At 66.9% G+C, this 22,865-nt stretch overlaps 3 protein-coding genes across 10 annotated transcripts; 2 read left to right on the top strand and 1 right to left on the bottom strand.

Annotated features, from left to right (window-relative positions):
• The first annotated feature begins 74 nt into the window (after positions 1-74).
• On the top strand, positions 75-3,754 carry SLC30A2 (solute carrier family 30 member 2). Of its 2 annotated transcripts, none has more exons than XM_038160968.1 (8): positions 75-969; positions 1,079-1,279; positions 1,518-1,664; positions 1,918-2,071; positions 2,154-2,310; positions 2,812-2,917; positions 3,010-3,144; positions 3,561-3,754. In XM_038160968.1, the coding sequence occupies exons 2-8, from the start codon at positions 1,261-1,263 to the stop codon at positions 3,704-3,706; spliced, it is 864 nt and encodes a 287-aa protein (XP_038016896.1). In that variant the 5' UTR covers positions 75-969; positions 1,079-1,260; the 3' UTR covers positions 3,707-3,754. The 2 variants fall into 2 exon arrangements, with proteins under 2 accessions (XP_038016896.1, XP_038016897.1); XM_038160969.1 differs by having other exon boundaries at positions 75-994; positions 1,126-1,279.
• A 415-nt stretch (positions 3,755-4,169) lies between these two features.
• Positions 4,170-11,786, bottom strand: EXTL1 (exostosin like glycosyltransferase 1). Of its 3 annotated transcripts, none has more exons than XM_038160961.1 (11): positions 11,143-11,786; positions 9,715-10,950; positions 6,881-6,974; positions 6,693-6,800; positions 6,155-6,274; positions 5,943-6,075; positions 5,740-5,858; positions 5,349-5,444; positions 5,129-5,215; positions 4,768-4,928; positions 4,170-4,691 (listed from the first exon to the last, which is right to left on the bottom strand). In XM_038160961.1, exons 2-11 carry the CDS (start codon positions 10,647-10,649, stop codon positions 4,280-4,282), a joined length of 2,265 nt encoding a protein of 754 aa, XP_038016889.1. In that variant the 5' UTR covers positions 10,650-10,950; positions 11,143-11,786; the 3' UTR covers positions 4,170-4,279. The 3 variants fall into 3 exon arrangements, with proteins under 3 accessions (XP_038016889.1, XP_038016890.1, XP_038016891.1); XM_038160962.1 differs by having other exon boundaries at positions 6,155-6,223; XM_038160963.1 differs by having other exon boundaries at positions 6,155-6,220.
• Positions 11,787-13,628: 1,842 nt separating this feature from the next.
• On the top strand, positions 13,629-19,723 carry PAFAH2 (platelet activating factor acetylhydrolase 2). Of its 5 annotated transcripts, none has more exons than XM_038161165.1 (13): positions 13,629-13,890; positions 13,951-13,976; positions 14,551-14,611; positions 14,789-14,936; positions 15,107-15,203; positions 15,303-15,371; positions 15,468-15,582; positions 16,844-16,957; positions 17,212-17,303; positions 17,384-17,554; positions 17,718-17,866; positions 18,322-18,412; positions 18,909-19,722. In XM_038161165.1, exons 3-13 carry the CDS (start codon positions 14,567-14,569, stop codon positions 19,468-19,470), a joined length of 1,653 nt encoding a protein of 550 aa, XP_038017093.1. In that variant the 5' UTR covers positions 13,629-13,890; positions 13,951-13,976; positions 14,551-14,566; the 3' UTR covers positions 19,471-19,722. The 5 variants fall into 5 exon arrangements, with proteins under 5 accessions (XP_038017093.1, XP_038017092.1, XP_038017095.1 ...); XM_038161164.1 differs by having other exon boundaries at positions 13,825-13,891; positions 13,952-13,976; positions 14,551-14,650; positions 18,909-19,720; XM_038161167.1 differs by lacking the exon at positions 13,629-13,890 and having other exon boundaries at positions 13,911-13,976; positions 14,551-14,650; positions 18,909-19,259; positions 19,298-19,460.
• The last annotated feature ends 3,142 nt before the right edge of the window (positions 19,724-22,865 follow it).

Here is a 22,865-nt window from a genome sequence, read left to right as displayed (position 1 = left end):
GGCTTTGTCGGGCTGGTGCCACCGGCAGTGTCCCTGCGGGGCAGAGGGACACCTCCCTCCGGTCCGGCTCTTAATTTCCAGCCTCATTAGCACCTCTGGCAGGGCTGGCAGCCGCTCCTGGCCGCCCGCCCGGGATGTAACGGGTCGGCACCCGGCAGGATTTATCTCCTGGGGATGGGATGTCCTGTCCAGAGCTTGCCCCGGGCTGGAGATGTGGCTCGGGGGGGCTGAGGATGCTCCGGGCTGGGCCAGCCGCCGAAATGGGGATGTTCTCGGCACAGAGCTGCTGGTTTGCTGCTGACTGAGCTCAGAAATGCGCCTCGGGTGGAAGAACACACCATCAATGCTAACATACATCCTAAACGCATAAATACCCCTTAAACGCTTCTCTCCTGCAAAAACCTGAGTCCTGCTCGGAGGGGGCCGAGGGGAAACTGAGGCAGCACCCGGAGCTGAGCCACAGGGGCAATTAGCCCCAGGGTAATTAACGCTGCTCACCCAGGGCGGGGCCCTGCCGTGGAGGGGGGTCCAGGCTCATCCATCACTCGGCTGGATCCAAACTGGGGCGTTCCGAGGGCTCCCCAGAGCGGGGAGGGGGGATCACCGTGTGCTTTGGAGGGGACACGGGGACATTCCATCCCTCTCTACACCCAGCCCGGCTGTGCAGCTCCTAGGGACGCTCGGGGTTGGGGTCCCAGCGCAATCCCCCCCCCCAGCAGCAGCCCCCCGGGCAGCGGGCGAGGGGGCCCAGCCTGGGGCAGGCTCCGCGGGCGCTTTGCAGCCGGCTTGGCCGTCCCTCCTCCAGCCGGGATTTGCACACGAATCCCGGCTCTTCACACGAGCCAAGGCCACCGGCTGCCACCAGCGCCGGCCACACGCCGGGGTCACCCTCGCCGACCCCCCCCGGGCCCGGAGGACGATGGCAGCGGGCGACGAGAAGCGGCACCTCCTGAGCGAGGGCGCCGGCGGGTACGGGGGTGCGGGGGGGCTGGGGGTGCCCCTGTGCGGGTCTGGCTGGGGGGCAGCGCTCAGGGTGCACCCGGAGCCCCCCGGCCCCAAGCCGCGCCCTGGCCGGCAGGTGCTACGCGGGGGGCTGCGCGGGAGGACGGGCAGAGCGCGGCGCAGGGACAGGAGCCGGCCCTGGAGCTGGGGACACGGCGGGGGCAGCACTGCCACACGCGGGGACACGGCGGCCACCCCGGCCAGCAGCAGCGGGCGCGCAGGAAGCTCTACCTGGCCGCTGGCATCTGCCTCTTCTTCATGGTGGGGGAAGCCGTGGGTGAGTGCGGGGTGCCGCCTCCGTTGGGGTCCCCGGGGGGGTCACCCCGAGCCCCTCTCGTCCTGATTCCCTGCTGGGGGTGCGGCCAGAGCTCCCTGCTGGCTTTCTGTGGGTCAGAACACCCAGTGGGGCCCCGCCGTGGCGCGGGGTGAGCTGAGCTGTGCCCAGGTCGGGGCAGGACCCCTGCCATGTCCCCCCGGTGTCCCCCCGATGTCCCCCCGATGCCTTGTGTCCCCAGGCGGGTACCTGGCACACAGCCTGGCCATCCTGACGGACGCTGCCCACCTGCTGACGGACTTTGCCAGCATCATGATCAGCCTCTTTGCACTCTGGGTGTCCTCACGCCCCCCCACCAAAACCATGAACTTCGGATGGCACCGGGCAGGTAACGCCGTGGCCCTGTCCTGGGGGGGCCGGGGTGCCCTCCCCGAGTGCCCCAGGGGCTTTGGGGTGCCCCGAGGGGCCCGGGGAGCCCCAGCAAAGTCCTGGCGCCACGAACAAGGCAGGGGCACCGCCAGCCCTGGGCAAGGAGCGTCCTGGGATGGGAGCCGGGTGCCCACACTGTGCCCAGCCCTGCCGGGGACGGCGCTGGGGGTGGCAGGGCAGCGAGGCAGCCACGGGTGGGGGTCTCTCCGCAGAGATCCTGGGAGCCCTGCTCTCCGTGCTCTCCATCTGGGTGGTGACGGGGGTCCTGGTCTACCTGGGGGCCCAGCGCCTGCTCTCGGGTGACTACGACATCGAGGGTGGGGTCATGCTCGTCACCTCCGCCTGCGCCGTGGCCGTCAACATCGTGTGAGTGCTGCCACGGGGTGCCGGGGGGGTCCCCTCCCCGAGCCGGCTGGGCCCCGGGGTGCCAGCGCTGCCCTGCCCGCAGGATGGGGCTGGCTCTGCACCAGACGGGGCACGGGCACGGCCACGGGGCAGCGGGAGAGCAGCCCAGCGCCAGCGTCAGAGCCGCCTTCGTGCACGTGCTGGGGGACCTGCTGCAGAGCCTCGGCGTCCTCGTCGCCTCCTACATCATCTTCTTCAAGGTCTGGGGGTGACGGGGAAAAGGGGGTGATGGGGAAAAGTGGGTGATGTGAGATAAGGGGTTGATAGGGAAAAGGAGGTGATGGAGGGAAAGGGGTGATGGGGGAAAGGGGTTGATAAGGAAAAGGGGGTGATGGGGAAACGGGGTGATGTGAGATAAGGGGTTGATAGGGAAAAGGGGGTGATGGGGGGAAAGGGGCAATGGGGGAAACGGGGTGATGGGAACAAAGAGGGTGCTGGGGCAAAGGGGGTGCTGGGGAAAAGGGGGTGCTGGGGGCAAAAGCAGGTGCTGGGGGCAAAGGGTGTGTTGAGGGCAAAGAGGGTGCCGGGAAAAAGGGGGTGCTGGGGGAAAAAGGGGGTCTGGGGACACAGGGACAGGCAGCCCAAGGCCAGGCACAGGGCGGGACAGACAGGGCTGCGTGCCCGCCCTGCTGCTCCCAGTGGGGATTTGGGGTGGGGTGGCGCTGGCACAGGGGTCTCACCCCCTGGCACCCCCTCCCCAGCCCGAGTACAAGTACGTGGATCCCATCTGCACCTTCCTGTTCTCCGCGCTGGTGCTGGGCACAACGCTGACCATCCTCCGCGACGTCCTCCTCGTCCTCATGGAGGGTAGGGACCCCCCGGGGGGGGCTCTGGGCGGCGGGGACACCCACGGGCGCCCCGAGCCCCGTCCCTGCAGCCGCCGCGGCTCTGCCCCCCAGGGACCCCCAAAGGGATGGATTTCAACGCCGTGCGGGAGACGCTGCTGGCGGTGCGGGGCGTGGAGGCCGTGCACAGCCTGCACATCTGGGCTCTGACCGCCGCCCAGCCGCTGCTCGCCGTGCACATCGCCATCAGTGAGTGCCACCGAGGGGCCGGGGGGGGCGCAGAGGGGGACAGAGCCACCAGGGAGTGCCACCGAGGGGCCGGGGGGGGCACAGAGGGGGACAGAGCCACCAGGGAGGGTCACAGAGGGGCCGGGGGGCCGGGGAGGGTCACAGAGGGGGACAGAACCACCAGGGAGGGTCACAGCGATCAAGGAGTGTCACAGCGGGGGGACAGGGGTGCCAGAGCCACCAGTGAGTGTCACAGCAGGGGACAGAGCCAGCAGGAAGGGTCACAGTGGTGGGACAGAGCCAGCAGGGAGTGTCACAGCAGGGGGACAGGGGTGCCAGAGGCTGCTCTCGGTGCACGTCGCCCTCAGTGAGTGTCACAACGCCAGGGAGGGTCGGGGTTTCCCCGCACCCCCCATCCCCAGCTTTCCCCCCCGCAGACGCGGCTGCCAGCGCGCAGGAGGTGCTGGAGGAGGCCAGCTCCCGGCTGCAGGGCGCCTTCCGCTTCCACAGCACCACCATCCAGGTGGAGAGCTACTCCGAGGAGATGCGGGACTGCCGGGAGTGCCAGCCCCCCCGCGACTGACTGGCCATGTGCGGCAAATAAAGCAGAGCACGCGGGGCTGCGCGGGGACGCTGGCTCTGGCTCTTATCTCCGCTATCTGCGGGAGCCAAGGACACACCCAGAGCCGCGGCAGCCCGAGAGCGGCTGTTGGAGGCCACCTAACACTCCGTGTTTCTATTCAGCTGGGAGGAAAGCCAGCTGAAACGCCCCTTTTCCCTTCTGCGGCGAGCGCTGCGAGGCAAGGGGGTGCTGGGCTGCGCGGGGGCTGCGGGGGACCCAGCTGGAGCGAGGGAGGGAGGTCACACGCGGCTCTTATCGCTCCTCTGTTTGCTCTCGGGAAGGTGAAGGACTCTCCTGCCCGGGTAATTCCCAGGGTGACCACGGCAGAAGTGTTGCGGCACCCATAAGCCGCAGCTCCCAGTGCTCCCAGTGCCCCCAGCGCTCCCGGCGCTTCCCGCACATCCCACAGCCACCACCCGGATCCTTCCTCTCCCCTGTCCTTTATTGCACCGGTAAAAGCCGCTAACGAGTAAAACCCCGTCAGCAGCAGCGAGCCGGACCCCGGAGCGCTCCGAGCCCCGACCCCGGCCGCCCTCAGGGCTTCTCCAGGCTCGGGTATTTCTTGCGCAGGACGGAAACCTGGTCCTTGAAGAGGACGGGGTCGAGGCGCAGCCGGGAGGACACCAGGGGCATGCGGCCGAACCAGTCGGCCAGCTGGTTGAGGCAGTCCCGGCGCCGGGGGAAACGCCGGCTGCCGCCCGCGCCCTCCGCCTGGGCGGCGGCGGCGGAGAGCGGGGCCGGGGGGCTCCCCGCAGCCCCATCGCCGCGCCCCGCCTGCTGCGCCACCCCCTCCTTGTGCTGCTTGCGCTGGGTCACCTTGATGGGCGGCAGCTTGGTGACAGCGGCCACCAGCACGTTCATCAGGATGTCCTCGCAGGCGGCCAGCCCGTCCACCAGCTCCCGCAGCCCCGCGGGCAGGTACTCGGTGAAGAGGCTGTGGTAGTACCTGCGGGGAGAACGGGGTGAGGGGCACGATGTGGCCGAGCCCCCCCGGGCCCCGCGGCCCCGCCCCGGGCGGGTACCGGTGGTAGAAGGCGGCGGCGGTGAGGACGATGGAGAGCTCGTTGGTCCATCGGGAGGTGCAGCCCCAGCGGCCCCGCTCGGCGTCCCAGAAGTGGCTCTGCGCGGGGAAGCCCACGATGCGCTCGGGGAAGCTGCGCCACACCGAGAAGGCAAAGTCCACCTGGCACGGGAGGGGCACGGTGTCGCCCGCCGCAGTGCCACCCAACACACTGCCACCCAACACAGTGTCACCCGCCGCAGTGCCACCCGCCGCAGTGCCACCCGCCGCGGGACCTGCGGCAGGGGACCGCCGCTGCCCCTGAAGGACGCGGGGACACGGGGACAGCCCCGTGGTGACACTGAGCACCCGAGTGGCCTCACCTCGCTGGTGGAGAGGCTGGTGTCCTCGTCCAGGCTCAGCACCGCGTCCGTCTGGATGGCCCCGAACGGGAAGAAGCGCTCGCTGAGCTGTGGGGGGAGGAAGGACAGCTTGGTGCCCTGGGGTGGCTGTCCCTGTCCCCTGCCCGTGTCCCTGGGCCCTGCCCGTGTCCCTGTCCCCTGCCCGTGTCCCTGGGCCCTGCCCGTGTCCCTGTCCCCTCACCTTCCTCCTGCCCTGGATGACGGTCAGAGGCACGCTGCTCTGGGGCCATTTCCCGCTCGGGGGCGGTGGCTTCTCGCAGCTCCACAGCACCACGATCTGCAAAGGGGAGGACACGTGTGGCCAGCAGGGTTTGGTGGGTTCTCTGCTCCAGCCCAGACCGTCCCAAAACCACCTCACGGCAGTCTGGACCGGGATAAACCCCCAGCTGGTCCCGCCTCCACCCCAAAGGGCTTGGGCGACAGCTCTGCCCACCCAAAGGTGACAACACCAGCCACCCCCTCCATCCCTAAACCCACCCACCCCCTCTCCCGGGTGCCCGCAGGACCCAGCCCCATCATCCCGCCGATCCCTGGGGGCTGCACCGGCTGCCGCGGGACTCCGCTCCTCCCACCTGGGCGCAGTACCGGGATCCTGAGACCGCCTGGATGAGCCTGAGGAGGGGCTGCGACAGCGACCCTGCTTGCGACACCGCCCGGATGAAAGCCGTGAACTTCTTGGAGGGGCTGTAGCCTGAAAAAAGGGTGGGAAAGGGACGGGAGAGGTGTTGGGCACGCCCCGAGTTTGCGGGGCTGGGCCGGGGCAGGCAGGTCCTACCGTGGTGCAGGTAGTAGAAGGGAAAGTCCCCGGGGTGGGTGGAGAAGTCCGGCAGGACCAGGAGCCCCCCGGGCAGCGCGTTCCAGAGGAAGCGGGAGCGGGAGCGGTGCGGAGACAGCCGGTCCTTGATGATCTGCCGGAGGCCCCAGTGATGCTCCCGGCACCCCGGCAGGTGACCCGGGGAGGGGGGTTCGGGGTGGGGGGCTCCTCACCTCCAGCGTGGTGTGCACGATCTTGTCCACGGAGGAGAAGTAGGCGTCCCACAGGAACTGCGTCTGCTGCTGGAAGGCCAGCACGCGCTCGGGGGGGATGCAGCGCACGGCGGAGGGGATCTGTGCCAGGGGCAGCGGGGTCCTCACCTCAGCTTCCCTCCCTCGAGGCTGGGCTCCTCACCTCGACCATCCCGACCATGCCACGGGACAGCCCCTGCCCACGGATGTGGTGCCACACCACCCTCCCCCTGTGGGGCTGCACCTCCTCTCCCTGGGGCAGGATCAGGCCCAGGATTCCCAAGGGTTTGTGCCCAGGAAGATCCTCCCCACCTTCCCCCCAGGATGAACAGACCCCGGGACCGCAGCTGGGGTGGGACCCCCATTCCAGGCTGGGTCAGACCCTCCTGCATCTGCCCACAGGGTTGCTGCCAGGCTCGGCTGCGAGGGGATCCCCCCCAGACTTGGCTGGGGGCTCCACCACCGCTGGCACTGGGTCTGGGGTCTGGGGCTGGCGTGGGGCAGGATCTGGGCCCGGTACCTGCAGCAGGAGCCTCTCGCTGCCCACGACTGCAGCCTTGCCCCAGTCGATGGCTTCGGCAAAGGGCAGCTCCCAGCCGTCGCTCAGCAGCACCGGGATGCAGGCGGCCTGCGGAGGGACCCCGCAGGCTGGGACAGAGCCCCCGGACCCCGGGGAGGGGGTGGCCCGTCCCCCTGCCCACCCCGTACCTGCAGAGCTTCGAGGAAGCGGAAGGAGCCCAGGCGCCTGCCCCGGGGCACGATGCAGAAGGTGGAGTTGTGCAGCAGCTCCTGGTAGTCAAACCTGGCGTGGGAGATGGGCTGGGGGTCAGGCATGGCCCCCTCCCCTCCTGTGAGCACCCCGGGAGGTGTGGAGCCAAGCCAGGGCAGGGTTGGGATCGGTCTGGAATGATCTGGGCTCTGAACATCCCTGGTTTTGTGGGAGCAGAGATCTCCTGGGTGCTGGAGGGATGGACCTGGGCATCCTTTAAAGAAGGGGGGTCAGGAAGGGACCCCAGTGCCCTCTAAAAGCATGAGCCAGCTCCTCCCACCCTCCAGCAATGACACCCCACGCAAGGCCACCACCCGAGCCCCCGAGCCCGAAACTGCAGCGACTCCTGTGCCGTGCCCAGACTTGCCGGGCAGGACCAGCCCTGCCTGCCCTGGCAGCGTTCGGGGGGGGGCAGGGGGTGCCGGCAGCGCGGCCCCCCCCGCCGGGCTGGCCCGTGGGGCTCTCAAAGCGCCTTCTGTGCCCTGGTGGGGAGAGGCTCGGCCGCTGCCGGGTCCCTGCGGCCGCGCCGGAAAATCCAATATTGACTTTAGGTCGGGACAGACCCCGTCTGTTCCTGCCCGCGGGGAGGGGCAGCCGCTCCTGCAGGGGCTGGGGGGGCTCTCGTGGGCCAGCCGGGTGGCTGGGGGGCCAGAAAGGGCCCTTGCAATGTGTCGGTCCCCGGAGGAAGGGTGTCCCTGTGGTGGGAACGCGGCGCCGGTGCCAGGCTGGGAGCTGAGGCTGTGTCACCTCCGCGGGTGCCGGAGCACTCGGGCACGTCCCAGCGCTCCGGGATGTGGGAAATCAGCCCCGATGCCAAGGCACAGAGTTTCACAATGAAACCCGCCTCTGGATGAGCCTCCCCAGTGTCTCCAAAGGATGCCAAAATCCTTGACCCGTCAGCACCCCGGCCGGGCAGCCGGGGCGGCGACAGCGCTCAAACAGACCCCCTGAAACCACAGCAGCGACACCCACATCCCCGGGGCCAGACCCGGCTGCCACCTCTCCTGGGGACCCCGGACCCTGCCAGGACCCCCGGCAGCTGCGGGGCTGGGTGGCAGCGGGACCCGTCCCGGGGTTCGCCCTCGGCGGCGGCCGGTGCGGCGGGGCTGGCGCCGGCCGGGCTGCGGGGCCGGGGGCTCCCGATGGAAATGCTCCGCTCCTGACGCGCTGCGGTTTCCGGGCAATCGCCCTCGGGCCTTCCTTGTTTTGTCAGCAGCCGGGACGGGCGCCCGCCGCGCTCCCTTCGCCCGGCCCCTCGGTGGCTCCGGCCGGGCACGGTGCCACCGGCACCGGCGGCTCCGCAGCCCGCGCTGACTGCTCCGAGCGGGGGCAGCGGGGCCACAAGCCGCCCTTTATCCCAGAACAGAACCGGATTGTTCGGGGCAGCCCCTCGGGCGTGAGGAGGATGATGGGATCCCAGCAGGGCCTTCCTCCGCTCCCCGAGCGGCTTCCACCGTTCGCACCGGGTGAACGGGGCCGCCGGGGTCCCGCTCTGTCCCCTCCCCGCCGGCCTGTCCCCTGCCCCGGTGTGGCAACACCTCCAGGCCAGGAGGGCATCGGTCCCCGCGGGAGTCGGGCAGGGCCGGCCCTGTGGCGGTGCCGGTGGTTTTGTGCCCGGTGTCCCACAGGGACTCGGGGTCACACACGAGCACGCCGCCCGTGCCGCGGCTCCTCATCCCTCCCCTGGCCAAAGCCGTCCCGGGAGAGGCGCAAATCTCGCCGTGTTTGCAAACAGCATTAGGGGATTACCTGGGTGGGCGGATGGGGGGGAATTCTCATCCCGGGGCTGACCTGGGGCCCCCTGCCCTGCCAGCCCCACTGTCCTGAGATGCCCCATCCCAAAGAGACCTCGCTGCGAGTGCTGACCCTGCTGGGCTGGCGGCACCCTCCAGACAGGGCCATGTGGTGCCTGACCCACCCCAAAGCCCCGGCTAATCCCAGTGCCAGCACCCCCAGCTCCACTTTTACCTCCCAGTACCTCCTAAGACGCTTTGAGGATGATGCCCCAAGTGGCCTCTCCCCATCTGCTCTGCAGCCGGCTGCCTGGGGGATGTCCCCGGGCAGTGGGATGGGCACCTGCCCGTGGTCTGTGGCATGGGGTCTGTGTTTACCAGCCCTGGATTCGGCAGCTGCTGACGGGTCCCAAGGAGCTGGATGGGGAAGTGAGGAGCTGGCACTTGTCCCTGCAGAGTGGAACCCCCCAAACTCACAGAACTTTGTGCCCCAAATTTTTCCACCAGTGTGTCCACCCCACGCTGCTGCCACCGTGTCCATTTGTGACGGGGGGATTCAGGGGGACCCCCACCCACCACCACCGGTAATTGAACTCAGGGCTGCCCACACTGGGACGCCCACAGGCCCGCCAGTTTTGTGGGATTTTCAGTGGAGCCGGTGAGGGGGGGATGTTTCGGGCTCATCTCCAAGAGAAACGTTTATGTTGGGGGAGAGAGGGAGGGGGGAGAAGAAAAGCGTCATTCATCAGCGTTCGGAAAAAGGGAAATCGTATTAGAGGCGGTGGCAGCGATTGCAGATAAGAGCTGCTCGCGCCAGATTACTCCAACTTTAATACAGGCAGGAAAGCCCCGAGCAGTCAGCGCCTCGCTGCCCACCGTGCAATGAAACCCTCATCCCTTCCAGGAGAACCCCAAACTTCCCTCTCCGGAGCTCCAGCCGCCACAGACGGTCACGGCTGCACCCCGCAGAGAGGCAGGAGCATTTGTGGGGTGTCCCACCGCCCCAGACCCCCATTTCCCCCCCCCCAAACCCGACTCACCTTTCATAGTCGACGTTGTCCTTGTCACAGCGCGCGTCCTTGTGCTTCTCCCAGTCCTTGCCGTGCTTGCAGGTGGTGAGGGAGATGATGTCCTTGCCGTTGTGGATGTGGTGCAGCGCGTTCCGCGTGCCGGAGCCGATGCCCGTCAGGTACCTCTTCCCCTTGAACACCAGCAGGTATTTCTTTCTGGGGGGCACCGAGTCCCGCCGCAGCCGCCCCGCGTCCCCGCCGCGCTGCGGGTGCTCCTTGGGGAACAGAGGGATGGAGACGTCGAAGCCGGGCCGGAAGCTCTGGCTGTCGAAGCTGGCCCTGGCCAGGATGGCGTGGCCCGCGTCGAAGCCCAGCTCGCCGCCGTAGCTGGGCCAGGTGCCCGAGTAGAGGTTGAAGATGAGGTGGTTGCGGCCGCCGTTCCAGAGCGGGAAGCCGCGGATTTTCTCCTGCACGTCGCGGACGTAGTGGCCCGAGAGGCGGTCGCGGTCCAGCGTGTCGATGCCGAGGATGAAGAGGCAGGCTTCCTCGGGCCGCGGCGTGTGGTAGCGGGAGCGCTCGATGGAGCTGAGGATTTTGCCGTAGGTCTCCGAGACGGGCTGGCCCCGCTCCTGGGGGTAGGCGAACACTTTGAAGCCGTTCCTCTCGCACCTGGAGAGGTCGAAGCAGGTTTCCATGCGGCATCTGCTGCCCCTGTGGCCGCTCAGCCACGCCGCCCGCCGCTCCCGGGGGGACAGCAGGGAAGGGTCCCCATCCCTCTGCAGCTCCTCGGGGTCTGCAAAGCTTTTGAGGAGGGAGCGATCCGTCCAGCGGGGCCAGCTCCTCCGGGCCTCTGCTTTCGTCCCGGAAAAGAAAGCGAAACGGCGCAGCTGATCCCCTCCGAAGAAGAAAAGCAGGAGCCAAGAGGCAAGGAAAGTCAGGAAAATGTATTTCTTCCTGGTCTGCATAGGTTCACACGCAGCCCCAGCTCCTCATCGGGCTCAGGGGGGTGCCAGAGTCCGGTCAAGAGGCCGATGTTCCCAACCCCGAGCGGGTGGTGGGACGGCTGCCGGCCCCCGCCACTGTCCTGTGAGCTCGCAGCCTGTGACAGTCCCCACTTTCTGCCCGCTCTGCCCGGGGCTGCGCTGGCTCCTCGGGACGGTCCCGGTGTCTGGCTGCAGAGCAGAGCCCGGTGTCCCAGCCGCTCACTTCTCCGGGCCCCCGAGCCGCGACAATGACATTTCCATCGCTTGACCCAGCTTCAAATCCCTGGGGAAAGGGAGAGGTCGCCTCGTCACCGTCCTGTCGCCGCCAGCCGTGTCGCCACAAGTGGCTCCACACATCCCTGCGGCGGGACTCCCCTCCCCAGCTCCCCGGGGAATAAAGCCAGGGAATGAACCCTCCCGCAGCCGCCGGAGCCCCCCTCCCTCCCCGGCTCCTTCCCCCCGGTTCCCCCGTTACCTTCGGGGGGTCGCGGCCCCGGGTGGGTGTCGGGCCGCGTCCCGGAGCGCCGATGGCCGGCTGCCCGCGGCTCCGGGCTGCATCCCCGGCCGGGCAAGGCGGCGGAGCAGCCGCCGAGCGGCCCCGCGGGGCTCCCGGTGCGCGGCCGGGCGGAGGAGCCGCGGCGGGAGGCTCCGTGTGCGTCCCCCTTGTCACCTTGTCCGTCTGTCCCTGCTCTGGGCTCTCTGTTCCCGTGTCCCGCCGGTGCCTGTCCAAGACCTCGGCTGCTCTCCGCTGTCCTCCTGTCCCTTCCCGGGACTGGCTGTCCCCTGTCCGTCTGTCTGTCCCCTCGGGGCTAACTGTCCCGCAGTCCCCTACCCCTCTCGGAGCTGGCTGTCCGCTGTCCGTCTGTCCTTTCGGGACTATCTCTCCCCCGTCCCCTCCCAGATCTGGCTGTCCCTCGTCCGTCCGTGTGTCTGTCCCGCCCAGGGCTGGCTGTCCCCTGTTCCCTCCGGGAGCTGGCTGCGCGCTGTCCGCCGGTCAGTCCCCGCGGGGCTGGCTGTCCCCGTGCCCGTGTGGCTGTCCGGGTGTCCGTGTCCCCCTGTCCGTCTGTCCCGGGGGTCCCGCGTCCCCCCCGCGCTCCACGGGCCCCCCCCGCCCGCGTCTCTTACACGGCGCTCTGGCCCCGCCCCCTCCCCTGTTCGCCCCGCCTACTGATCTTCCATTGGCTCTTCGCTCATGGGAATGGGCGTGCCCCGGCGGAGCCCCGCCCCACGGCGCGCGCCCACGTGGGACGGGGGGGGGAATCCTCGCGCGCGCCGGGGAGTCCCGGGGGGGCGGGGCTGGGGGGGACCGACCCCGTGTCCCCCTGTCCCCATGGACCCCTGTCCCCGTGTCCCCCTGTCCCCATGGAGCCCGTCCCCCTGTCCTTCTGTGTCCCTGTGTCCCCCTGTCCCCGTGTCCCTCCGTGTCCCCCTGTCCCCCTGTGTCCCCCGTCCCCGCAGACATCTGTTCCCGTGTTCCCCTGTCCCCATGGACCCCTGGCCCTCTGTCCCCCTGTCCCCATGTCCCTCTGTGTCCCCCTGTCCCCATGTCCCTCTGTCCCCATGGACCCCTGGCCCTCTGTCCCCCTGTCCCCGTGTCCCCCTGTTCCCATGGTCCCCTGTCCTCATGTCCCCCTGTGTCCCCCTGTCCCCGTGTTCCACTGTCTCCGTGTTCCCTTGTCCCTCTGTGTCCCTGGCCCTGTGTCCCCCAGCTCCCCTGTTCCCGTGTCCCTGCGTCCCTCTGTCCCCTTGTCCCCGTGTCCCCCTGTGCCTGTGTCCCCCTGTGTCCTCATGTCCCCCTGTGTCCCCCTATCCCTCTGTGTCCCTGTGTCCCCGTGTCCCAGGGGGCATAGCTCGGTCCCCTGGCCTGTCCCCCCAGCTCGGACGGTCCCTGTGCTCGCAGTGAGCCCAGCGCGGGGTCCCCGCAGCACCAGGACCCCCGGGGGTCCCCAGTGAAGCCCCCAGCCCCGCTGGGCTCCGCTTGAAGCAGCCCAGGCTGGCCCCAAACCGCCGAGCTGTCGCCGTGACCGACACCTCCACCCAGGACCCTCTCCCGGGGTGGCTTTGCGGGCTGATTTGGGGGTGTTTGGGGGGGCTGACCCCATTCCCGGAGCCGTGGGCCGGGCCTGGCAGCCCGGGCAGGTCGGGGCTCGTCTCTCCCACCCCGTCCCGGCATCCGCGGCCGCGGCAGCCGCCCTCGCCCTGCCCCGGCGGCCGGGCAAGCCGGGACCGGAGCGCTGGATGGCGGCCACGGGCGGGACAGCCCGGCCAGCCCCCGCACCGATGGCCCAGGGCTCGGGCTGCGCTCCCCGCTCCCTGCCCCGGCCGCGGGGACCCTGGGGACACAGCCAGCGGCAATGCCGGGGCTCTGTCCAGCGCCCGGCGCGTGCCTCAGTTTCCCCGGTCCCGCAGGGAGCCTGGAGCGGGGCTGTGCGAGGGGGGATCGGCAGGGACGCTTGTCACCGAACCTTTGGGTATTTATTTGCCAGCCCGGCTGGCTCGGCCCCGCTGGGAATTAATCCCGGCCGCAGAGGGGATTACTGGGGACCCGGGGCCGCTTTAGCTCCAGAAAGAGGATTAAGCGAAGGACAGGGAACGAGGGGATGGGCAGCGAGAGCCCCAGGGCGCCGCTGGCCTCTGGGGGGGACAGGGGGACAGTGCTGGGGACAGGGACGCAGCTACAGACACGGACAGGGCAGCCCTGGGCTTGGGGTGCTGCCCACGGAGGGGCCACGGGGGCACTGGGGGTGTGCCCCGAACTGGGGGCACTGGGAGCCGTGTCCTGTCCTGGTGTCACTGGCAGCTGTGACTTCATGCTGGTGACACCGGGAGCCGTGTCCTGTCCTGGTGTCACTGGGAGCTGTGATTTCGTGCTGGTGACACCGTGTCCCGTCCTGGTGTCCCTGGGAGCTGTGATTTCGTGCTGGTGACACCGTGTCCCGTCCTGGTGTCCCTGGGAGCTGTGATTTCGTGCTGGTGTCCCTGGGAGCTGTGATTTCGTTCTGGTGACACCGCGTCCTGTCCTGGTGTCGCTGGGAGCTGAAGTCCGGGAGCACGGGAGGCGCTGGGAGCTGCGGGGCAGAGTTCACTGGGGGCACTGGGCAGTCGTGACTGGGAGCTGGGAGGGCACAGAGGGAACCTTGGAGCTGGGAGGGCCCTGGCAGCTTGGGAGGGGCACCGGGAGCTTCTGGGGAGCACCGGGAGCTTCTGGGGAGCACCGGGAGCGTCTGGGGAGCACCGGGAGCTTCTGGGGAGCACCGGGAGGTTCTGGGGAGCACCGGGAGCTTCTGGGGAGCACCGGGAGCGGCGTGGGTGAGCGCGCTGGGAGCTGGGGTGGAACTGCGAGGCACTGGGAGCTGCGGGGAGCGGTGGGAGCTGTCAGGAGCACTGGGAGCTGGGGCTCGCCGGGAACTGGGGTGGAACTGGGAGCTGCGATGGTGCCTGGGGGCGCTGGGGGGAGCGCTGGGAGCTGCGATGCGCTGGGAGCTGTAGCCCAGCTGAGTACTGGGAGCTGTAGTCCGGGCTCCCAGCGCATACTGGGAGCTGTGGTCCCGGGCCAGAGCCGTACTGGGAGCTGTGGTTCGGGTCCGGGGTCGCGTCCTGCCACCCCCGTGGGTGCCAGCCCCGCACGGACCCCTCGGCAGGGCTGTGCCCCAGCCCCTGTCCCCACCCTCCGCAGGTGCCCGCGGGGCCGCCCCACGGTGCCAGTCCCGGGAGAGGAACGGGGGGGGTCTCACCCCTGAGCAGCCCCCAAGAGGGGGTGGAACCGGGGGTCGTGGGGTGGCTGGGGGGCTCTGGGCTATGGGAGAGGGGTGGGGAAGGGAGCAGGGAGCGGGTTGGGGTCCCCGGGCTGGGGGACAGACACCGAGCCCGTGTCTCTGCCCAGGCTCGGCTGCGGCTGCATGGGGGGGATGCTGGCGCTGCCCCCGGGGCAGGGACCCCACCAGGTGGGCTGCACGGATGTCATGGTGGGGCACACGCGGCAGGTACGGGGGGCACAGGGATGGGGATGGGCACAGGGACAGGCTTCCCTGCAGAACAAGGCGGTGCAGCCAGCTGGTTTTGGACACGGCCACCACCCTCTGTGCCGTCCCCACGGTGTCCCCCTTCCTTGTCCCCCTCAGGGGCTCCTCCTCCGCCTCTTCTACCCGTGCCTGCCCCGGGCAGGGGCCACGGAGCCGCTCTGGGTGCCGCGCCCCGAGTACTGTGGGGGCCTGGCCGATGTCACCCTGGGTCGCCGCTGGTGCTCCCCGCTGCTCGGCATCGCCATCGGTGAGGGGGACACCCCATCGCCACCCTGGGGGCTCCCCGGTCCTTAGGGACCCCCCCTCCGGTGGGGTTCAATCCCTGGGTGGATGCCGCAGGCAGGGCTGGGCTGAGCGGGCTCTGTGGCACCCACTGCCCGTGTCCCCCCCCGTTCCGGGGGTTTCCCGTCCCCGCAGGCTCCTGCAAAGTCCCGGTCAGCTGGAACGGGCCCCTCAAGCCCCGCAGCAGTGGGTACCCCCTGATCATCTTCTCCCACGGCCTGGGAGCCTTTCGGTACCGTGAGCCCTGAGCAGGGCAGGGACAGGGGTGCGGGGACCCTCCACGGCCCCGCTCAGAGCTGCCCTGAGCCCTCTGCTCCCATCTCCCTTCCAGGACCTTGTACTCCTCCATCTGCACAGAGCTGGCGTCCTGGGGCTTCGTGGTGGCAGCGCTGGAGCACAGGTGGGTGCCCGGGTCACCACCAAGCTCCTGCTGGGGCAGGTGGGACATCGTGCCCCGGGGGGACCTGCAGGTGTCCCCTTCCCTCCTGCCCCACAGGGACCACTCTGCTGCCACCACCTATTGGTGCCCGGCAGAGGCAGGGGCGGAGGAGTGGCTCCCCTTCCAGCGGGTGCCCCGAGGGCAGAAGGAGTTTTATTTCCGAAACAAGCAGGTACCAGGGCAGGGGGGGTCCAGGGTGGCCAGAGAGGGGGGTCTGGAATTCCTCCTGCATCCCTGGGGATGCTCTTCCCGATGCTGCGTCGCCACCGTGCTGGGGCTGAGCTTTCTCTTTGGAGATGAGAAAAATGTGTCCAGCCTGTTTCTCTGCTTCCTGGGGTCCGTCTGTCCTGCTCCAGCTGACCCTGGCAGGAGCCAGGCTGGGCTTTGCCGTGGCCCTGGATAATGTCCCCCACGCCCTGGGGAGAGCAGGGCTCGGTGCCCAGCCCAGCTCTGCACCAGCTGCTGGGTTCGTTCCCACTGGGATTTTTTCCTCTCTGGGATTATCCCAGACAGCTGCTTGCTGGGGAGCAGGGAGGTTTCCTGCTGAGCCAAGTTCCCCCCCTCTGTTTGCTTCTGCCTCATTTAAAAGGACAACAGCAAGTGAAGATTAGCCGTGGAAAAGCTCTCTAGGAACGGAGGTGCTTTTGGCAGCCCTAAATCACCTCCCAGGCTGTTATTTCTGCGTGTGCTCTGCCTCACGGCACATTGCACAGGAGAGGGAAACAGCTCTCCTGAACCCACCGGCAGAAATGGTGAGGGAGAAAGAGACATAAATGATAGGCAGAAGGAAATGGTTGCCAGGTCAATCTCCATTGTGGCATTTTCTGTGTTGCAGGGAGCAGGAGAGAGGTTTTCATTGGAGGTTTTTGTCACTTGTCACCTTAAATGTGCACAGACAGCAGCTCTGGTGTCCTTAGGGCGGCTGAGGACGTGGCCTCAAAGTCGCTCCAAGTCAGGGCATCCTCTCCCTGAATCATTTGGGATTTTAGGATGCTCCTGGGTGCTGCCCTAAGCTGGGTTTTAGGGGGACACCCAGGTTTGCTCCTGGGTCAGGGGTTCTGGGGTTCCTGTGGGGGTTTGGAGCAGGGGATGGCTCGGCTGGGGCGCAGCTGGTGAGGATCCCGGGCTCTCCCTCCTCTGCTTCCTCCCCAGAGCAGAGACTTCAGGTCATTTCCAGCTGTCTGCTGGCCAGATTAGCTGAATTAAGAGTAAACCCCGAAAAGGGTTTGGTTTATTGCACCCCAATAAACGCGCTGTGTCCCGCGGGATCCCACTGCCGCCTCTCGCCTGCTCCGGGGTTTGCTGTGGTTCAGGGAGAGCCCCACGGGACAGAAGCACTGGAGGAACGGGCCTGGGGGGCACTGGGGGAAGGTGTGACCCAGGTTTGTGTGTCGGAGGAGCTGGGCTCACCCGGCAGGGGCTGGTGCTTCCAGGTTCACCAGAGAGCGCAGGAGTGCGTGCGGGCGCTGCGGCTCTTCCAGGGCATCGCCGGCGGCACGTCTGTCCCCAGCGTCCTCCCCCAGGACTGGGATCTCTCCGTGCTGAAGGTATCTGGCCCTGCCTGGGGGGGCTCTGGGTGCCCCTCGGTGCCAGGATCGCTCCTGGCTGCCTGAGGCTTTTCCTGCTGGCACAAGAAGGGTGCAGAGCCCAGCCTCCCTCCCCTGTCCCGTCACACCCGCAGCGGGACATTCTCCCCTTCCAGGGGGACTCCGCTGCTCTTCCCTTGGCTTTTCCTTCCCCGATCAGACGCCTCCAGCCGCGAGGTTTGGGCTCAGAGCCCTCAGCCCTGTCCCTTTTGCAGGACAATCTTGATGTGACCAAAGTGGCCGTCATGGGCCATTCCTTCGGGGGGGTGACAGCGGTGCTGGCCCTGGTGAAGGAGCCCCGCTTCAGGTGAGGCGTGGCAGGGATGAAGATCTGCGGAGGCTCCGGGGCTCATCCTCCTCACCGTGGCGGTGCCTGTCCTGCTGCAGGTGTGCCGTGGCTCTGGATGCCTGGATGTTCCCTCTGGAGCACCTGCTGTACCCGGAGGTGCCCAGCCCCGTGCTCTTCATCAACTCCGAGCGGTTCCAGACTCCGGAGAGCGTCGCCAAAATGAAGAGCTTGAGCTCCAGGAACAGCCAGACCAGGATTGTGACCGTGCTGTGAGCCAGGGGCTGGCACCCACCCGCTGCAGGGAGCACCCGGGGGCGTCCCAGCAGGGAAAGCTCGGGGTCCTGCGGCGCGTCCCGCTGATGGGGATGGGTTTGGGGTGGGAGGGAAGCATCCCAGCCTGGCTGTGCAGTGACACATCCCTCCCCTGGCCAGGGGAACCGTGCACGAGGACCAGACCAACTTTGCCTTCCTCTCTGGGAAGCTCTTCAGCCTCATCTTCGGCAGGAGGGGCACCCTGGGGCCCCACAAGGCTCTGGCCATCACCAGCCGGGCAGCTCTGGCCTTCCTGCAGAGGCACCTGGGTATGGGGGGAGCAGCGAGGGACTTGGGGGGCTCGAGAGCTCCCTGCTTTGGGGGTGTGGGGCTTGGGGGGCTCGAGAGCTCCCTGCTTTGGGGGTGTGGGGCTTGGGGGGCTCGAGAGCTCCCTGCTTTGGGGGGCTGTGGGGCTTGGGGGGCTCGAGAGCTCCCTGCTTTGGGGGTGTGGGGCTTGGGGGGCTCGAGAGCTCCCTGCTTTGGGGGTGTGGGGCTTGGGGGGCTCGAGAGCTCCCTGCTTTGGGGGTGTGGGGCTTGGGGCTGGTGCTTCCCAAAGCACAGGGGGGCAGTGGCTGCCCCTCGGTGGCTCCCGGCGAGGCTGTGGTGGCTCTGTCACCTGGAGGGGACGTTGTGGTGGCCCTGTCACCTGGAGGGGAGGTTGTGGTGGCTCTGTCACCTAAAGGGGAGGCTGTGGTAACCCTCTCCCCCCCTGTGTCCCGTGCAGAGCTGCAGGAGCAGTTTGGACAGTGGGACGAGCTCCTGGAAGGTGTTGGGGACTCGGTGGCTCCGGGTGCACCGTTCAGCCGCTCTCACCTGTAGCTGCTCCTGGGTTTGGGTTTGGGTTTGGGTTTGGGTTTGGGTTTGGGGATGGGTTTGGGTTTGGGATGAGTTTGGGTTTTGGGATGGTTTTGGGATGGGTTTGGGTTTGGGGATGGGTTTGGGTTTGGGGATGGGTTTGGGTTTGGGTTTGGGGATGGGTTTGGGGATGGGTTTGGGGATGGGTTTGGGTTTGGGGATGGGTTTGGGTTTGGGTTTGGGGATGGGTTTGGGTTTGGGTTTGGGGATGGGTTTGGGTTTGGGGATGGGGATGGGGATGGGTTTGGGTTTGGTTTTGGTTTTGGGTTTGGGTTTGGGGATGGGTTTGGGTTTGGTTTTGGGTTTGGGGTGGGTTTGGGGTGGAGGGAAGCAGCCCAGCCCGGCTGTGCGGTGGCGCTGCTGCCGGCAGGGGCGTGCTGGCAGCGGCAATGAAGCTTTGGAAGCACCCGCAGCGCATCCCGGGCCACACCGGGGGGGTCAGGGGTGCTTTTGGAGGGGAATCCGATCCTCAGCCATCCCGGGAAGGGCTGGAGCCGCGGGAGCTGCAGGGATTTGTCCTGTGCCGGGAGAGGAGCGGGATGCTGGGCACGGAGCCGCCGCTGCGTCTGTCCCCATTGTCCCCGCCGCCATCCCGGGGAGGAGCTGCGGGCGACAGCGGGGACAGAGCGGCGGCAGAGCCCGTTCTGGGGGAGGAGGGGGTGGGAAGCAGCGCCAGTGCCGGAGGTGTTCGTGTCACCTCACGGCAGCGTCCTCACCTGCCTGGCGCTGCGGGAAGGACGAGCTGGGGATGCTCCGGGGTGAGCTGGGGAAGGCGCAGCACGGGGGACATCCCTCAGGAGAGGGGACATCCCGCAGCACAGGGGACATCCCTCAGCGCAGGGGACATCCCGCAGCACAGGGGACATCCCGCAGCACTGGGGACATCCCGCAGCACAGGGGACATCCTGAGCTGGCTCCACATCCTCTTTCAATGTCTCCTCCCCTCCCCAGCGACCCACAAAGGGCCGGTGTGAATAAACGCGCAGGATTTTGCCGCTTTGGAGCCTTCCAGGGATGAATTTTCCAGTGTTTTGCACCCGAAGCAGCGCTCCTGGCCCTGGGCTCAGGCCGGGGTGTGGCGGCCCGCGGGGACGGGGCTGTGCTGGGGTGCCCGGGGGACGTTCAGTGTCGCTGGATGTGACAAATCCCGCGGCTGCGCCCGCCAGGTGCCGGCTGAGCAGTGAGAGGCGGTGGCAGAAATCAAATCCCGTTTTCCTGCCGGAATGGCTCCGACGCTGGGAATTCTGCAGGGCTCTTATGTAAAGGCGTTCGGGAGGGGGTGGCGGCCACCGGCTCCGCTCGGGGGGCTGTGGCATTAACCCTTCGGCTCCCGGGGAGCTCTGTCCCGTCCCCGGTGCCCCAGGATCCTCCTCCCCGGCCCCACATCCCCGCGCTCCCCCCTCCAGAGCTGCCCCCACCCCGCTCCCACAGCGATTTTGTGCCTCTGAAGAAAAATCCTGCCTGAAAAGAGATGAATTCCCCCTTCCCAAGAGCAGGAATTCATTCCCAGGGATTCATTCCCCCTTCCCATGAGCAGGAATTCATTCCCAGGGATTCATTCCCCCTTCCCAAGAGCAGGGATTCATTCCCAGGGATTCATTCCCCCCTTCCCATGGGCAGGAATTCATTCCCAGGGATTCATTCCCCCCTTCCCATGAGCAAGGATTCATTCCCAGGGGTTCAGCCACTCCCGAAGGTGAGCTGTGACAAACCCATCACTCCCAGTGCCCCTATTCATCCTCCTTCCTCCTGGTTTCTATCCTAAACCTGCTCTGGGACATCCCTGGGGTCACTGGGGATGGTGACACACTGTCCCAGCTGTGTCCCCTCCACACTCCCGGTGGGGGTGACTCAGGAGCAGGAAAGGCCTTGGCACTGTTCAAAGGCTGCTCAGACACAACAAAACATCTTTGTGCTGTCAGCCCTGCGTTCAGCACAAACCCAAACACGGCCCCGGCCCGGCCTTTGCACTGACATTAACCCTGGCCCAGCCCAGAGCCAGCACGAATTGCTCTGCTGGGCTGGGGATGGGTGAGGAAGGGTTTGGGATGGGCGAGGAAGGGTTTGGGATTGCTCTGCTGGGCTAGGGATGGGCCAGGAAGGGTTTGAGATGGGCCAGGAAGGGTTTGGGATTGCTCTGCTGGGCTAGGGATGGGCCAGGAAGGGTTTGGGATGGGTGAGGAAGGGTTTGGGATGGGTGAGGAAGGGTTTGGGATGGGTGAGGAAGGGTTTGGGATGGGCGAGGAAGGGTTTGGGATGGGTGAGGAAGGGTTTGGGATGGGTGAGGAAGGGTTTGGGATTGCTCTGCTGGGCTGGGGATGGGTGAGGAAGGGTTTGGGATGGGTGAGGAAGGGTTTGGGATTGCTCTGCTGGGCTGGGGATGGGTGAGGAAGGGTTTGGGATGGGCGAGGAAGGGTTTGGGATGGGCGAGGAAGGGTTTGGGATGGGTGAGGAAGGGTTTGGGATGGGCGAGGAAGGGTTTGGGATGGGGGAGGAAGGGTTTGGGATGGGTGAGGAAGGGTTTGGGATTGCTCTGCTGGGCTGGGGATGGTGAGGAAGGGTTTGGGATGGGTGAGGAAGGGTTTGGGATGGGTGAGGAAGGGTTTGGGATTGCTCTGCTGGGCTGGGGATGGGCGAGGAAGGGTTTGGGATTGCTCTGCTGGGCCTGGGATCATTCCCATCGGGGTTCTTGGGGTGTCCTGGGCTGCTGCAGGCTGCCCGAGCCACCCTGGGAGTGTTTGTGGCACAAAGCAGGAGTTAAAGTTCATCCCAGGATGTGATTTGCCTCCGGCACCAGCTCAGTTGGGGTTTGAATGTGAGCTCTGGGGTGTCACACCCCCAAACCCAGAGGGATTTTGTTTCTCAGGGGTGTGGGGAGGGAACAGCAGCCCCGTTCCTTTGGGGGGCCAGCCCGGGGAGCCCCCAGCTGCAGGATGGCAGCCCCAAGGGCTCCCTTCCAGCCCAGCATTCCAGCCCTGCTCCCATACTCGAACCCGTGGCTTTAAAAATTAAAAAAAAAGCCCAGCCCCAAGCAAAACAAACGCTGCTGCCCATTGATATTCCCCTCACAGCTGTGCCTGCAGCGTGGCTGGGGTATGAATGGACACATTCCTTTTCCCCACGGCTTCTCTGAGCTCTCCCACCGAAGCTTCCCACTGAAATCTGGAATCCCACAGTGTCAGCACAGCTCCTCACAGCCCAGAGTCTCCTTCTCCTCCTCCCAGGAGCCCCTTCCAGGGCACATCCCTGCAGCAACCCCAAAATTCCAGCTCCAGCCCTCGCTGCCATCCACACAAATCCTCATTTGCTCAGTCGGAGCTTCCCTGTTGGTTTAATTAATGCAAATCCAGGCTGGTGTTAAACCTCCTTGTAATCACCGTAAGGCTCTCCTGGTTTTTGCTGGGTATTTTTTTTTCCCCCCTTTTTCTTGTGTTTTTAAGGAAAACAGTGAGGCCTGGATTCCCAACAGCCCGAGGAGGTGCAGGGCCCTCCCAGCTGAGCCCTTGGCAGCTCTGGGGCTGTGCCCAGCCCCAAAGACCAGCCTGGACACAGGTGCAGTGCTGCCCCAACGCCAGGCAGCCCCTCCTGGAGCAGAATTCCCCAAATCCCTTTGCCTGCTGGGGATTCGCTCGCTCTCACGCTGGGTTTTTTTCCCACTGCGTCGCTCTGGGCAAGATCCCGGAGGAAAACCAAGTTCCTGTCTGTCTGGAGTGAATTTTCATCACCTCACCCTCGAGCTGAGGAGCCTGCACGCTCCCGGTCACGAGGGATTCAGCTCCACACTTCCATCTTCCCGAGTTCCTCCCACGCTGGGCCAGGACGGACCCTCGGGGTCTGCAGCGGCTCCGAGCTGCAGGCTCAGTGCTCTCCCCACCCCTGCCCCCCAAAAATGCACCCCCAGAGCCCAGCCGGGCTCCTGTGCCCTCGGCAGCAGCACCCCAGGGGTTTTTGGGGCCCAATTTGGTTTTCCCAGCAGTTTTCCCTCAGCCCCGTTTTGGGCTGGAGCCGCTTCTTGCTACGCCAGGGATGATTCCTGAATAAACGGGGGGGGAAAGGGCTGAGGAGGGAAACTGAGGCAGAGGAGGGGCGGTGTGAGGTGTGTGTGCTCCAAAAAGCCTGAAATGGTGCATTTTGGGTGGGATCCAGCTTTCCCCCATGTTGGGAAGCACAGGCTGAGCTCAGCCCGTGGCTGCTCCTGCCTTTCCCTGCAGTGTGCTGGAGAGGAAAGTGAGGAGCTGGGCGAGCAGGAGACCCCAAATCCTCATTTTTAACCCTTTAGGTCTTATTTTCACCTCAGAACGTGGTGCTGAGACTGCCACCAGCCCTCCCTGGGTGACGCCAGAGCCCCCAGACCCGTTCAGGCTGCCTCACCCCCTCCTGTCAACATTCACCGCACAAAGCCTCGGCTGGGGG

This window comes from Motacilla alba, chromosome 23 (assembly GCF_015832195.1).
Source record: "Motacilla alba alba isolate MOTALB_02 chromosome 23, Motacilla_alba_V1.0_pri, whole genome shotgun sequence".
Taxonomy (NCBI): Eukaryota; Metazoa; Chordata; class Aves; order Passeriformes; family Motacillidae; genus Motacilla; species Motacilla alba.
Note: the sequence above shows the minus strand (reverse complement) of the source record. Positions and strands in the feature narration are given on the sequence as shown.